The 14,183-nt window shown below is 41.8% G+C and overlaps 1 protein-coding gene across 4 annotated transcripts in view; it reads left to right on the forward strand.

Moving 5' to 3' along the window:
* The window catches only part of washc4 (WASH complex subunit 4), a 180,805-nt gene that overhangs the window by 56,170 nt on the left and 110,452 nt on the right, over window positions 1–14,183 (forward strand). For all 4 annotated transcript variants that reach the window (XM_038810878.1, XM_038810879.1, XM_038810877.1 and 1 more), the window contains 2 exons: window positions 7,934–8,054; window positions 8,254–8,377. In XM_038810878.1, coding sequence (XP_038666806.1) covers window positions 7,934–8,054; window positions 8,254–8,377 — 245 coding nt within the window. The remainder of the gene's footprint in view (window positions 1–7,933; window positions 8,055–8,253; window positions 8,378–14,183) is intronic.

Genomic DNA, 14,183 nt, shown 5'->3' on the forward strand with positions numbered 1-14,183 from the left:
ACAGTCGTATTGCAAGCAGGTGACTTGGGCATGGAGAAGTCAGTGGGGCACTATTCTTAAAAAAATGAAACCGGCATCAAAAGAGATATTTGATGGTAGAAAAGGAAACTCTGGGATTGTTGCTTACTCATAAACATTTTGACGTATATGTATGTCATGGTTGTAAAAAAACAATCCCTATTTTAAGGTTTTGAGGGATCTTGGGGTCCACGTACATGCATCTCTCAAAGTTGCCACCCAGGTTGATAAGGTTGTTAAGAAGACGTATGGTGTGTTGGCTTTTATTAACAGGGGGATTGAGTTTAAGAGCAGTGAGGTTTTGCTGCAGCTTTATAAAACTCTAGTTAGACCACACTTGGAATATTGTGTCCAGTTCTGGCCGCCTCATTGTAGGAAGAATGTCGACGCTTTGGAGAGGGTGCAGTGGAGATTTACCAGAATACTGCCTGGACTGGAGGGCATGTCTTATGAAGAAAGGTTGAGTGAACTAGGGCTTTTCTCACTGGCGCGAAGCAGGAAGAGAGGGATACAGACCCAGGTAGTATACAAGTTTTTAGTTTAGACGGGCAGCATGGTCGGCACAGGCTTGGAGGGCCGAAGGGCCTGTTCCTGTGCTGTACTTTTGTTTGTTCTTTGTTTGTTCTTTGTTCTTTGATAGAGGTATACAAGGTGATGAGAGGCATGGATAGAGTGGATAGCCAGAGACTTTTCCCCAGGGTGGAAATGGCTGTCACGAGGGGACATAATTTTAAGGTGATTGGAGGAAGGTATAGGAGAGATGTCAGAGGTAGGTTCTTTACACAGAGAGTGGTGGGTGCATGGATTGCACTGCCAGCAGAGGTAGTTGTGTCTGAGTCATTAGGGACATTTAAGCGACTCTTGGACAGGCACATGGACAGCAGTAAATTGAAGGGGTCTAGGTTAAGTTGATCTTAGATTAGGATAAATGGTTGCACAACATCGTGGGCTGAAGGGCCTGTACTTAGCTATACTATTCTATATCCTTCTATGTTCTATATACACTGACCATAATCCTTTGTAGATCAGTTTAAGACTCAAAGAATGCCAGACTCTTCTACTGGCATTTGCTAATACAGCACTAATATTTAAAGGTTGTTCGTTTTGCTGGGAATGTTAATATAATTGTTGATGTGTTGATTTTTGTCTGAATAATTTGGAAATAAAGATCAGAGGAAGCAGTATAGTTCTTGCATTCAGAGTCGATGAGAATGAGTGAGAGTATGTTTGAAATTTTTTTAATATGTTGTACAGATTTTTCCTGTTCACTTTCTAATTAAATGCTCTTGGAAATAATGTTTCATTCCTTAAGGGTGGAGGCATGTGAGGAATCGATATCGCCAAGGACTATATGCTTTTTAAATTGGAACTTTTTTTGAATCTCTCTCTCTCTCCTCTCTCTCTTTCCCCTCTCTCTCCTACTCACACCCCCAAGAGAATTAACAATTACATTCCACATTACAAATTGTATGTTGACCAGTTTTGCAACTCGTTCTTGAAAATAACTTTATTGAAAGAAGCCTGCTAAACATTGAAAAATAAGGTCTCTTAATCTAGATCTAGTAGTGTTGAACAACTTGAGTGAATTAAAAATGTGCGCCATTGCAGTGACATGTGGAATATTGGGGCTGCAATATCTGCACACTCCTGCCATCCCAGTTGTAGCATATCTACCTGGGTTAGCTTGTACACTGACTGCTTCCTTGGAGCTGCAGCTCAGCACCATTGCTTTGACGTCCTGCAACCACATTCACCAGCACGCATTTAAAGGAGTTAGCTGTTCAGAAGTGTAATTGTTTGAATGGTTCCAAAAATGAAGAGTTACTTAGTGATGAAGATATTCAGTCTGCAGTTTTACTTTTCTTCCTCTTAATATCTTGGAATGCAATATGAGACAAGATATGTGGCAAGTGTAGTGTGGCTTGGGAGGAACAGGCAGTTTGGACCTATGGTTCCCAAAGCACTTGCGGGTTTGTTTCCTTGCTTCAAATCTGGCTCTGTTGTAGACTAATTGATAGAGATTGATATGATTAGTCACTAGCTCCATTATTGAGGCTGCCAGGATAGAAGACAGCTAAATAAATGGATCGGTCTTTTCTGCGAAGCAATTCCTATCTTGTGTTCCTCTTCCGTTCCATAAGACCATAAGATGTAGGAGCAGAATTTAGACGATTGGTCTATCACGTCTGCTTGGCCATTCGATCACGGCTGATATGTTTCTCATCCTCAATTCTCCTGCCTTCTCCCATTAACCCTTGATCCCTTACTAATCAAGAACCTTTTTTTAATGCGGACATGGGCGTCACAGGCTGAGCCAGCATTTATTGCCCATCCCTAATTGCCCTAATGAAATGAAAATGAGGGGGCAGTTAAGAGTCAACCATATTGCTGTGGATCTGCAGTCACATTTTGGCCAGACCAGGTAAGGACGGTAGATTTCCTTCCCTAAAGGACATCTATCTCTGTCTGAAAGACCTTCAGTGTCTTGGCTCCACAGCCTTTTGCAGCAATGAGTTCCACAGATGTACCACCCACTGGCTGAAGAAATTCCTCCTCCTCTCAGTTTTAAAGGATCATTCCTTCGGTCTGATGCTGTGCCCTCTGGTTCTTGTCTTTCCTACTAGTAAAAACATCTTTTCCACATCCACTCCATCTAGGCTTCTCAGTATTCTGTAAATTTCAATGTGCTCCCTTATCTTTCTAAACAGACCCAGAGTCCTCACCACTCCTCATATGACAGGCCCTTTATTCCCGGGATCATTCTTGTGAATCTCTTCTGGACCCCCTACTACATTAGAAATTGCTAAGTGTTTTATTCATGCCAAAAAGGTGGGAAACTCCCAACGAAAGGCGGAAAAGTTCCTGCAGCACCTTGCACACCAACAAACAGGTTAAAGATCAGGATGAAGTATTTCTGTGTAAAAGATGTGATCAAAGGCACGAATTAAGGCATTGTCCAGCGTTTGGTAAGTTTTGTTCCAGAAGCAAAGGAAAAAAAGTGCTGTGCACAGAATTGTTGCTCTAAACTCAACCCTAGATCAATCAGCACAGTGGAAGACACAGTCTCCAGTGATGAAACATCACTTTGTCTGTTGAAGAAGAATAATGTTTTGGAGACATCAAAACATTTTCCAGCACTTTAACCTGCATGACTTTGGACTGTGGGAGGAAACCGGCACTCCTGTAGGAAACCTACGCACACCCAAGATAAACGTCCAGACTCCGCTCAGACAGTGACCCAAACCGGGAATCGAACAGTGCTAACCACTGTACTACCGTGCCGCCCAAATCTTATAATGGTTCAAGCATTAAATCTTATGGTACTTGTGACCTGAGTGTAGTGGTGAAGAACAGTTTTTTCCGTCCCATTCTATTATATTCGAGGGCTTGGATTCATTATTAGGTGATCAGTCCTGTGTGTTAAGGAATGGGTAAGAAACTTTCCAATTAAATGTCTTGTTGATCCAATAAGTGACACTGATATGTAAAGAGGCTACAAAGGGGCAGCACGGTAGCATAGTGGTTAGCACAAATGCTCCACAGCTCCAGGGTCCCAGGTACGATTCCCGGCTTGGGTCACTGTCTGTGTGGAGTCTGCACATTCTCCCCCGGTGTGCGTTGGGTTTCCTCCGGGTGCTCTGGTTTCCTCCCAAAAGTCCAAAGATGTGCAGGTTAGGTGGATTGACCATGCTAAATTGTCCTTAGTGTCCAAATTTCCCTTAATGTTCGGTGGGGTTACTGGGTTATGGGGATCGGGTGGAGGTAGGGTGCTCTTTCCAAGAGCCGGTGCAGACTTGATGGGCCGAATGGCCTCCTTCTGCACTGTAAATTCTATGAATTCTATGTGGTGCAGCAAGGTGGCGCAGTAGTTGGCATTGCTGCCTCATGGAGCCGTGGACCCAGGCTCGATCCTGGCTCTGGGTCACTGTCCGTGTGGAGTTTGCACATTCTCCCCATGTTTGTGTGGGTTTCGCACTCACATCCCAAAGATGTGCAGGCTAGGTGGATTGGCCCAGGTTAATTGCCCCTTAATTGGAAAAAAAATGAATTGGGTACTCTAAGTTTATTTTAAAATATTAAAACATTTTTAAAAAGAGGCTATGGGTGACCTTTGGAACATGTGATGTGATAGAACATAGAACATAGAACAGTACAGCACAGAACAGGCCCTTCGGCCCTCAATGTTGTGCCGAGCCATGATCACCCTACTCAAACCTACATATCCACCCTATACCCGTAACCCAACAAGCCCCCCCTTAACCTTACTTTTATTAGGACACTATGGGCAATTTAGCATGGCCAATCCACCTAACCCGCACATCTTTGGACTGTGGGAGGAAACCGGAGCACCCGGAGGAAACCCACGCACACAGGGGGAGGACGTGCAGACTCCACACAGACAGTGACCCAGGCGGGAATCGAACCTGGGACCCTGGAGCTGTGAAGCATTTATGCTAACCACCATGCTACCCTGCTGCCCCGAGGAGGAAATAAGATTACAGTCCTAAAGGAAGTCGAGGACTTCCTTTCCAACAAGTCAGATTGTAACCCGGACGAGGAGGACCCCGGAAATCTTGTCGTGGAGGCATTGCCCATGTTGAGAGACCAAGACCGGCCCCGAGAGAAGCCGGTGAACCGGTACGCTGCGTGGAGGGAATGGGAGTTCCAAAAGTGGAGGAACCTGATCAGCCAGGGCACTGGCATTACATGATAAAAGAGTTTGGTGCAGTTATGTTCAAGGAAAAATAAAGGTATTTGGGAAAAGGAGCAGAGCTCTTGACTCTTTACTCAACACCAGCCAGAGGCTAACAGTGGTAGCAGAGGATGGTTGCTGTGTAAACGATTGAAAGATACAACTTTTCCAAAACAATTTTGCATCAACCAAGGAGCGAGTGAGAAGAAAAAAAAATATGGCTGAACGTAGGATAAAGATGGCTGGATATGACAATCCGCCATTATTTTCTGAAAGGTGATCGTACGACCAATGGAAAAGTGCAGTTGTTATGTAAACTCCGGTAACTGCGTTGGGAAAGAGGAAACAGGGCTCTTTCTCTGTGTTCTGAGAGTAAAATCCGAAGCGAAGTGTTTTCTGAACTGGAATTGGAACAATTAGACTCAGAAGAAGGTCTGGAGACTCTATTATGGATTTTACGGATAGGATTTAACAAAAGAATGACTTGTTAAGTGCGTATGAAGCCTGGCCAAATTTGATATATTCCGGAAAACTGAGGATATCTCAATTGAGGAAAGAATTCAGGGTTGGAAGTCAGGCTTCAGGTGCATTTAAATATATTGGACTGGAAATCAGACAGACTAAGTTAGGGGCAACTTTACGTCAGCAATCTTAATTGAAGAAATCAGCCCAATAGCAATTAGCCATGGCTGGGTTTCATTAAAAAGACGCAGTGGTTTCAAAGATGGAAAAAGAGCAACTGCAAAGTTTAATTTGGCAACTGAATTGGATAGGTAGACAGACGAGACCAGACGTTAGTTTTGATGTCTTAGAATTGAGTACAAAAAATGAATGATCCTAAAGTGGAAGACATAATGAGAGCAAATAAAGTGTTGGTCAAATTAAAAATACAGGAGTTTGCTTTGAGGTTCCCAGTTTTAGGTGATCTTAGGCACTTTAAACTCGTAAGTTATAGTGATGCATCCTATGCAAATTTATGTGATGGGTTTTAAGTGCATGAGGTTTTATAATTTTCATTTTGGAGAACAATGGTAAATGTTGCCCTCGTGTGGGAAACAAAGAAAATAAGGTAGGTGGTCAAAAGCAACTGGGCTGCTGAGACTTGTCGTGGCGGTGGATATGGCCTTTTATATATCTCAGATATTGACAGACTAGGGGATTTGGGTAAGATACCCATTGGGTGTCACATTGATAATAAATCCCTGTGGGAAAATGGGCACTCAATAACAAAGTGTCAATAAGAAAAGGTTAAGGATAGAAGTTTCACAAGTTTGAAGCAGATGTTGGACAGATGGGAGATAGCAAAAATTCAATGGGTCGACAGTAGTTATCAATTGTCCGACTGTTTAACGAAACGAGGGCTAGTTCACAGAAACATTTGGGTATTGTTGATGACTGTTTCTGTGACTTTTTTTCCTTCCAAAAAAAAAAGAGGTGGGGGGGGGGGGGGGGGGGGGGGGGGGGGGGGGAATTTCATGTGCCTTTGAGTTTCTTGAAATTTTGTTTTCATCAAATTATTTTTTTTCTGCAAGAAAGGGGAGACTGTTAAGGAATGGGTTATGAAACATTCCAATTAGATGTCTCATTGATCCAATAATTGACACTGATATGTAAAGAGGCTACACGTGGCTCTGGAACATGTGATGTGCCGATAGAGTTTTGGTACAGTGTGTTCAAGGAAAAATAAAGGTGTTTGGGAAAAGGAGCAGTGCTCTTTACTCTTTACTCAACAGCAGCCAGAGGGTAACACAGTGAAGGATTAGGGATAGTGCAGTTGGTATATAGCATCCACAAAAGATTGGATCAACACTCCCAACGATTCTGAGAACATTATCAGCAAATTCAGCGATGTGTTCACTGATTTGAGTGCACTACCATTCGCCAATGAGATACAATTTAAAGATGATGCATTATCTAAAGCGCCGATACAAACTATTAAGAGTGAATTTGCTGAAGATGTAGATCTGGATGTCAATCTAATTTCTACCCTACCACCTATATCAGATACGAAACCACAAGTTATCAAGAAGATAGAAGAGAAAATGCTGGAAAATCTCAGGGGGTCTGGCAGCATCTGTTGGGAGAGAAAAGTGCTAACGTTTCGAGTCCAGATCACCTTTTGTCAAAGCAGCTTTGACAAAGGATCATCAACCCTGCCGTGGCGGGGGGACCTGCTGGAATTCTTGACGCTTAAAAAGGTCAAATTTGAACTGAGGGGAAGGATGGAAGGGTTGTACAATTCATGGGTGTTATTCATTATGCGACTTCAAGAATTGGATTACATCGAACTGGGAGGGTTGGGGGGAGAGGGACTGTATGTGTTAATGGTGAATATGGGTGATTCCTGATTCATTTTTGTCATTTGTTTATGTTAACATGCGGGCTAATGTTTAGGGTTTGGTGGGAGGATGGGATCGTTGTTATTGATATGGGAATTGACATTGCATTCGTTACTGATTATAGTTTATTGTTGGATGTAAATTTGGGAGAAAATGGGAAAAAGGGGGAGAATAAAAATATTTAAATAAAAAAAGTTTGAAAGAGTCTTGATGCTACCGATCTGACAGAGCCCTGGTCAACAATGGCTATCTGGAAGTCTTTTTGGATGGATCTTCGATGAAATACTGACTTTGTTAACTCTCAGTTGTTGCAGCTTCGCAGGCTCCTGGTACAGATGAGTTCTGAGATGGGAATTTACTGGCTGACAGTGCACAGCAAGCAATACTGCAGGCAATACAAGGGAAGGGAGAGAGCAAGAGACAGCCTTCCTTCACAGTTTGCTCTTCAGGCATGCGCACACATTGAGTTCAAATAAAATGTTCAGCAAAATCATTTCTCACAACAGGTGCTTTCAGCCAATCAGCAGTATAGCCTGACAACATTTTTTTTTCATAAGGAAGCAAATAACTCATCTCACCCAGGTGTTTTCCTGGTCATCCAGCTTAGTGAATTTGTAACCTTTTTAAAACAAAAAGCCTTTGGAGAGTGTCCAGATAATTCAGTGTCCTTCCGATTTAAAAATATGGATTCCTCACAGCGTTCATTGTCTTCTTGTTTACATTCCTAAAATTTGTTCAGAATTCAGGATATCGTCATGTTCAGAAAGTCAGTCTCATTCTAAACAGAACTGTACTTGCTTAAATGTACCTCAGTTGGACAAGGAGATTAATTGTAATGTTTCACATTTGCGAGCATTTAATCTGCATTTTTGATAATTTTTAGGTTACTGAAATCAGTCCACCACAATCCATTGAAATTTGGAATTGCTGAGGAAAAGCTAAAACCGTTTGAAAAATTACTGTTAAAGCTGGAGGGCCAGTTGCTGGATGGCATGATTTTCCAGGTCAGAGTATATTTGATTATAGCTGGTCACTACAGCAAAATAATGAAGTACATACTAACAAAAGTAAATTTCAGTTAACATTTAATCGAAAAGTGTTTTAATCTCTAACTTAATATTCTTAAGCAGCTTGTCACAGCTCGCATATGTGGGATGACATGTTCTCATCGTTACTTTGGTATTGAATGTGTTCATTCTGTAGGCCTGTGTTGAACAGCAGTTTGATACGAGGAATGAACCAACCTCAGTCTCAAAAAATAGCACGTTTGCAGAAGAGTTTGCCCACAATATTCGCACTATTTTCACCAATGCAGAATCCAAGCTTGGTAAGATCTTATTGCACTTGAAACTTTTAGGGCTGGTTTACTTAAAAGTGTAACCAAATCACCACCGTAGAACTATGCACTGCACATGAAGCCCTGATCTCTGACAGCACACTATTTAGAACATTGCCTTTAAATTTCTATTGCATTTCCCTATTCCTTCTTCCAAAATTCATCACTTTGCACTTCTGCCTTTTCCATCAGCCACTCGCTCACCTAATCTGCAACTCTATATCTTGTTACAGTTGATTGGTGTCACCCTAAATGTAAACCACACTTCAAAGTTTATATTGTTGACAAATTTTAAAATGTCATTCTATATGCCAATATTGTAATCATTATTTCAATTTGTTCTGGCACCCTGGGCTAGTGTGTGGGCAATTCCAGCCCAACAGGCCCTGGAATCCCAACATAAGTGAATTAACCAATTAATTTTGGGTATTTTCCTGAGATCTTTGACCCTTGACTGCTCCAATGAGTTACAGACACCAGATTTGTAAGTAAAACATTAAAAAAATCTTTATTTATAACCAGATAATAGATAAACATGTAATGATAAAATAGAACAACAAGAATCATCTAATTATTTTCCTAACCCCGTCCTACCCAGACACACTTAAGCAGACGCACGGTGGTGCTGGTCGGAAAGGTTCAAAGTAACAGATATTAAGAGGCATGAGATGAATACTTGCTGCAAAAGTTGTGGGCATTGTTGTTGGCGATCTTCCAAGGACGCAAAGTGTTGAAATTATCAGTTTATTTGGATCTTCTGAGGTTTGACTTCAGTTAGACCATGCAGGCGTAGAATCCTCTCTGATTGAATGACCTCCACCAGACTGGCTCTCAGACTCGCTGTGATAATTTTAGAATCCTTCACTTGAGGATTTCAAATAGGTTTCTAACCAACCCCTTCTCCCTGAAGGTGGTGCTGGATTGGACCCTCCCACAGGTTGAACTGACTGTAGCGACAAAGGCCTTTAAACACAGGCCATCAGTTAAAATTAATCCGATTCAGTTCCTCAGCATTTAAATCAGAAGTGGAACGTTCACAGGTCGGGCTGGAGAGTATAAATCCAGCCTTGCAGACAGAAATTTAAACTTTCACAGACCTGTCTTTCAGTCAGAAGTTAAACCTTCACAGGATTACGAGAGAGAGTGTCCAGACCTGCTCACCCCAAACGAGGGATCAGAGAGGTAAGAGGTTCCAGTCTATCTCGGAGAAATATTTAACAGTTTTTGCTCAGCTTGTTCTCAGAAATAAAAATGAAAGCCAAAATGGAACCTTTCATTCTGTTCCAGAATTTTCTGAAAGGCTCCAATCGAGAAAAGATTATGTCCTAGAATTTAAGAAGAGGGAATTGGCTGCTAGCCAAGTCAATCAAAATGACACCACATGACCCAGCCACCTAGCATACAACACAGAGGGGGATCCCCTTGGGCCAGTTCAAATAGCAACTTGCAGCAGGGATTTCAGTTCAAAACCTAAAGTCTGTAATTTTAAAACAGCAGCAAGCAAAATTGGCCAGCAATACATTGATTAAAAAGGACACAAGGGTATAACAAAGGATCCTTACAATTCTATTTATAATATATATATATATATATATATATATGGCAAAAACTTAGGAGCAGGAGTAGGTTATTTAGCCCTTCAAACCTGCTCTGCCATTCAGTGAGATCTTGGCTGATCTGACTGTGATCTCAACTCCATTTGCATGCCTGCTCCCCTGACCCCCGACTTCCTTGCCTATCAAAAATCTTGTCGAGCACAGCCTTCAATAAATTCAATGATTTAGCTTCCACTGCTGTATGGGAAAGAGAAATCCACAAATGAATGACCTTCAGAGAGAAGAATATTCTCCGCACCTCTGTCTTAAAAGGGCGACATCTAATTCTTAAATTGTGCCCCACGAGTGGTAATATCTTCCTGGTATTTACCCTTCATGTCTCCTCTGTGTGTTTCAGTATTATTACCGATAAATGCCAGTCGGTATAGGCCCAACCTGTTCAACCTTCCTTCAAGGACAAACCCTTCACCCGAGGAATGAGTCGAGTAAACCTTTTTTCAACTGCTAATGTAGTTATATCCTTTTTAACTGAGACCAAAACTTCACACTGTATTTTAGATGTGTTCTCACCAAGGCCCTTACAGCTGCAGTAAAACATTACTACATTTACATTCCATTATCCTTGCAATAAATGTCAACATTCTATTTGTTTTCCTAATCACTGGCTTTATCTGCTAACTTTTAATCACTCATCTACCGGGACACGCAGATCCCTCTGTACCGCAGTGTGCCGCAACCTCTACCGCAGTGTGCCGCAACCTCTACCGCAGTGTGCCGCAACCTCTACCGCAGTGTGCCGCAACCTCTACCGCAGTGTGCCGCAACCTCTACCGCAGTGTGCCGCAACCTCTACCGCAGTGTGCCGCAACCTCTACCGCAGTGTGCCGCAACCTCTACCGCAGTGTGCCGCAACCTCTACCGCAGTGTGCCGCAACCTCTACCGCAGTGTGCCGCAACCTCTACCGCAGTGTGCCGCAACCTCTACCGCAGTGTGCCGCAACCTCTACCGCAGTGTGCCGCAACCTCTACCGCAGTGTGCCGCAACCTCTACCGCAGTGTGCCGCAACCTCTACCGCAGTGTGCCGCAACCTCTACCGCAGTGTGCCGCAACCTCTACCGCAGTGTGCCGCAATCTCCCTATTTAAATAATAATTCACTTTTCTATTCTTTTCCTGCCAACGGTGGCAAGTTCACCGTTTTCCACATTATTCTCTGCCTGCCACATTCTTGGCCACTCACTTAACCGTTGCAGACTTTACCACCTCTTGACAATTTATTTCCGACCTATCTTGGTGTCATCAGCAAATTTAACTACCATACATTTGGTCCCTTCATCCAAATTGTAAATAGTTGAGGCCTCAGCGCTGATTCCGGTGGAACTCCACTAGCTGCACCTTGCCAACTCTAAAAAGAACCATTTATCTCTATTCTCTGCTTTCCTTAGCTACTGAATCTCTTATCCATGCTAACATGTTATCCCCAAACTATGTGCTGTTACCTTTGGTGTGGCACCTTATTAATGTCCTTTGGAAATCAAAGTATACCACATTTACAGCTTCCTCTTTATCCACATTGTGTGTTACTTTCTGAAGGGGAAAGAGTTTTCTGAGAAAGTTATTGTGGCTCTGCCTGATCACATTATGATCTAAGTATCCTATAAGTATGCCATTACCACCTCAATAATGGATTTTACCACCCCCTCCATGATAAATGTTGGACCAACTGGCTTACAGGTTTCTGCTTTCTGTCCCCATCTTTTCTTGATCAATTATATTTGCTATTTTCCAGTCCTCGGGGACCTTTCCAAATTTAAGGAATTTTGGAAGATTATAACCAATGCATCTCCTATCCCTGTGGCCACTTTGTTTAAGACCCTGAGATGCAGGCCATCTGATCCTGGTGGCTTGTCGGCTTTTGAGTCCAATAGTTTTCCCAGCACCTTTTTCACTCGTAATGGTGATTGTTTCCACAAATTCATCTTTTGATTTTCAACTTGGGGATGTTTTCTAACAGTGGATACAGATACAAAATATCTGTTCAACACCTCTACTATCTTGTTGTCTTAGATCCTCCATTCTCCACACTCCCTCTCTTGAGGACCAACACGAGTTTGAGTTGCGCTTTTCCTATTTAAATATTTGTAGAAACTTTTACTATCTAGTTTTATATAAATAACTAGCTTTCTGTCGTCCTCAATTTTCTACCTTTTTTCTCGTAATTCTTTTGCCCGCTTTAAAAGTCTGATCAATCTCCCGACCTACCACTAAACGTTACAAATTTGTGCAGTGTTTCTTTCAATTTTATACTGTGCTTAACTTTATTCAGCCGCGGATAATGCATCCTTTTCAAAGAGTCTTTCTTTCTTACTGGGCTAAATCTTCACTTCGAGTTATTAAATATCTCTTTAAAAGTCTGCCACTCATCTCTACTGCCCTACCTTTTAAACTAGTTTTCCATTTCACTGGTTTCATAACCTTATAATTAACTTTATTCATGTTAAGACACTAGTATTAGATCCTCAATTCTCCCTTTCAAACTAAACATGAAATTATGTTATTATATTATGATTGCTGTGGCCTAAAGTCTCCTTTAGCATGAAGTTATTGATTAATTATGTCTCATTGCTTATAACCATGACAAATACAGCCTGCTCCCTGGTTGGCCATACAACATACAGCTCTAAGAAATTATCCTGCATTCATCCTAAACTGATTTTCCGGGCCAGTTTTGCTAATCTGATTCTTCCAATCTACGTGTGGATAAAGTTACTCATGATTCTTGCTGTATACTCTTGCTCTGCAGTATATCTACTGTTAGGGGGCTACTACTCCCACAAGTGACCCTTACCGTTCCTATTTCTTATTTCCTATTGTGTGAAACATTTGCTATCTTACAATCCTTTGGTATCTCTCCAATATCTGTAGAAACTTTTACTATCTGGTTTTAAATTAATAACTAACTTTTTCTCGTCCTCAATTTTTCCCTTATTTGTAGTCATTTTTTGCCCGTTTTAAAAATTTGATCAATCTTGTGACCTACCACTAAACATTGCAAATTTGTGCAGTAGGGAAGATTGGAAGATTATGGCAAGCCTATCTCCACCCTTAGCCTGGGATGCAAGCCATTGGATCAGGAAACTTCCACATCTAAGCATAGCTAGCTTTTTCAGTATGTCCTATCATTTCACTGCCATTTAATTTTCACCCCATCCATTATCTTTTCTATCTTTTCCTCCACCAATCTTTTGTCAGCATCCTCTTCCTCACTGATATGAAGTATTTTTTAAATATTCTAGCCTTGCTCTGCCCCTCTAAGCACATATAACTTTCTTTGTCTCTAATTGGCCTCTTATTATTTACTGTTTACATGCTGGTACAAAATATTTTGGTTTCTTTTTATGTTTACTACCATTCTATCCTCTACTATCTGTTTTCCAATCTGTTTTCCCAACTTATTTTCCTCTTCACTTCCTCTCTCAACTTATTGCAATTGGTCTGTCTCCCGCTTGAAGGTTTCACCTAGCATGCATCAAACAAACTTGTTTTATTGCTTCATATTTCCCTCGGATCCCTGGCTTTGGTCCACTTGCCTTTCTCTCCTGTTGGAATGTGTTGAGTATGTACCTGAAGTGTCTCCTTAAACCTTACTCATTGATCTGTTATAGTTTTTACTGCCAAACTTTAGTTCAATTTTGCTCTGGTTAGTGCCACTCTCATCCCAAAGATGCCACTCTCATCTTCTCCGTTACTCACCTAAGCCTTACAAAAGGAAAATCACTCTTGCCCAAGTGTTGTCCCATGAGCACTTGGTCTACTGGCCCATCTCATTCCCCAGCACAAGATTCTCTGATGCCTCCTTCCTAGTTGGATTGGTGAAGGACATCTGACATTCATTTCTGAAATTTGCACCCCTACTTCTTGCACAGAAATAGGTCATTCGGCCCATTGTGTCTCCAAATGAGCAATTAACTGAGTGCCATTCCCCTGCCAACTTCCTGCAACCCTGCACATTATTCTTTTTGAAAAAACAGTCTAATTCACTATTGAATGGTTCGATTGAACCTGCCTCCACACTCTCATACAGTGCAATCACAGACCGTTGCCACTCGCTGAGTCAAAAGGTTTTCTCCTGTCACTTTTAATATTTTCACCAATTACTTTAAATCTGTGCCCTCTTGTTCTCTATTCTTTTGTGAGTGGGTGCAGTTTGTTCTGACCATCATGATTTTGAACACCCCTATC

Source organism: Scyliorhinus canicula, chromosome 11 (assembly GCF_902713615.1).
Source record: "Scyliorhinus canicula chromosome 11, sScyCan1.1, whole genome shotgun sequence".
In the NCBI taxonomy this organism is placed as follows: Eukaryota; Metazoa; Chordata; class Chondrichthyes; order Carcharhiniformes; family Scyliorhinidae; genus Scyliorhinus; species Scyliorhinus canicula.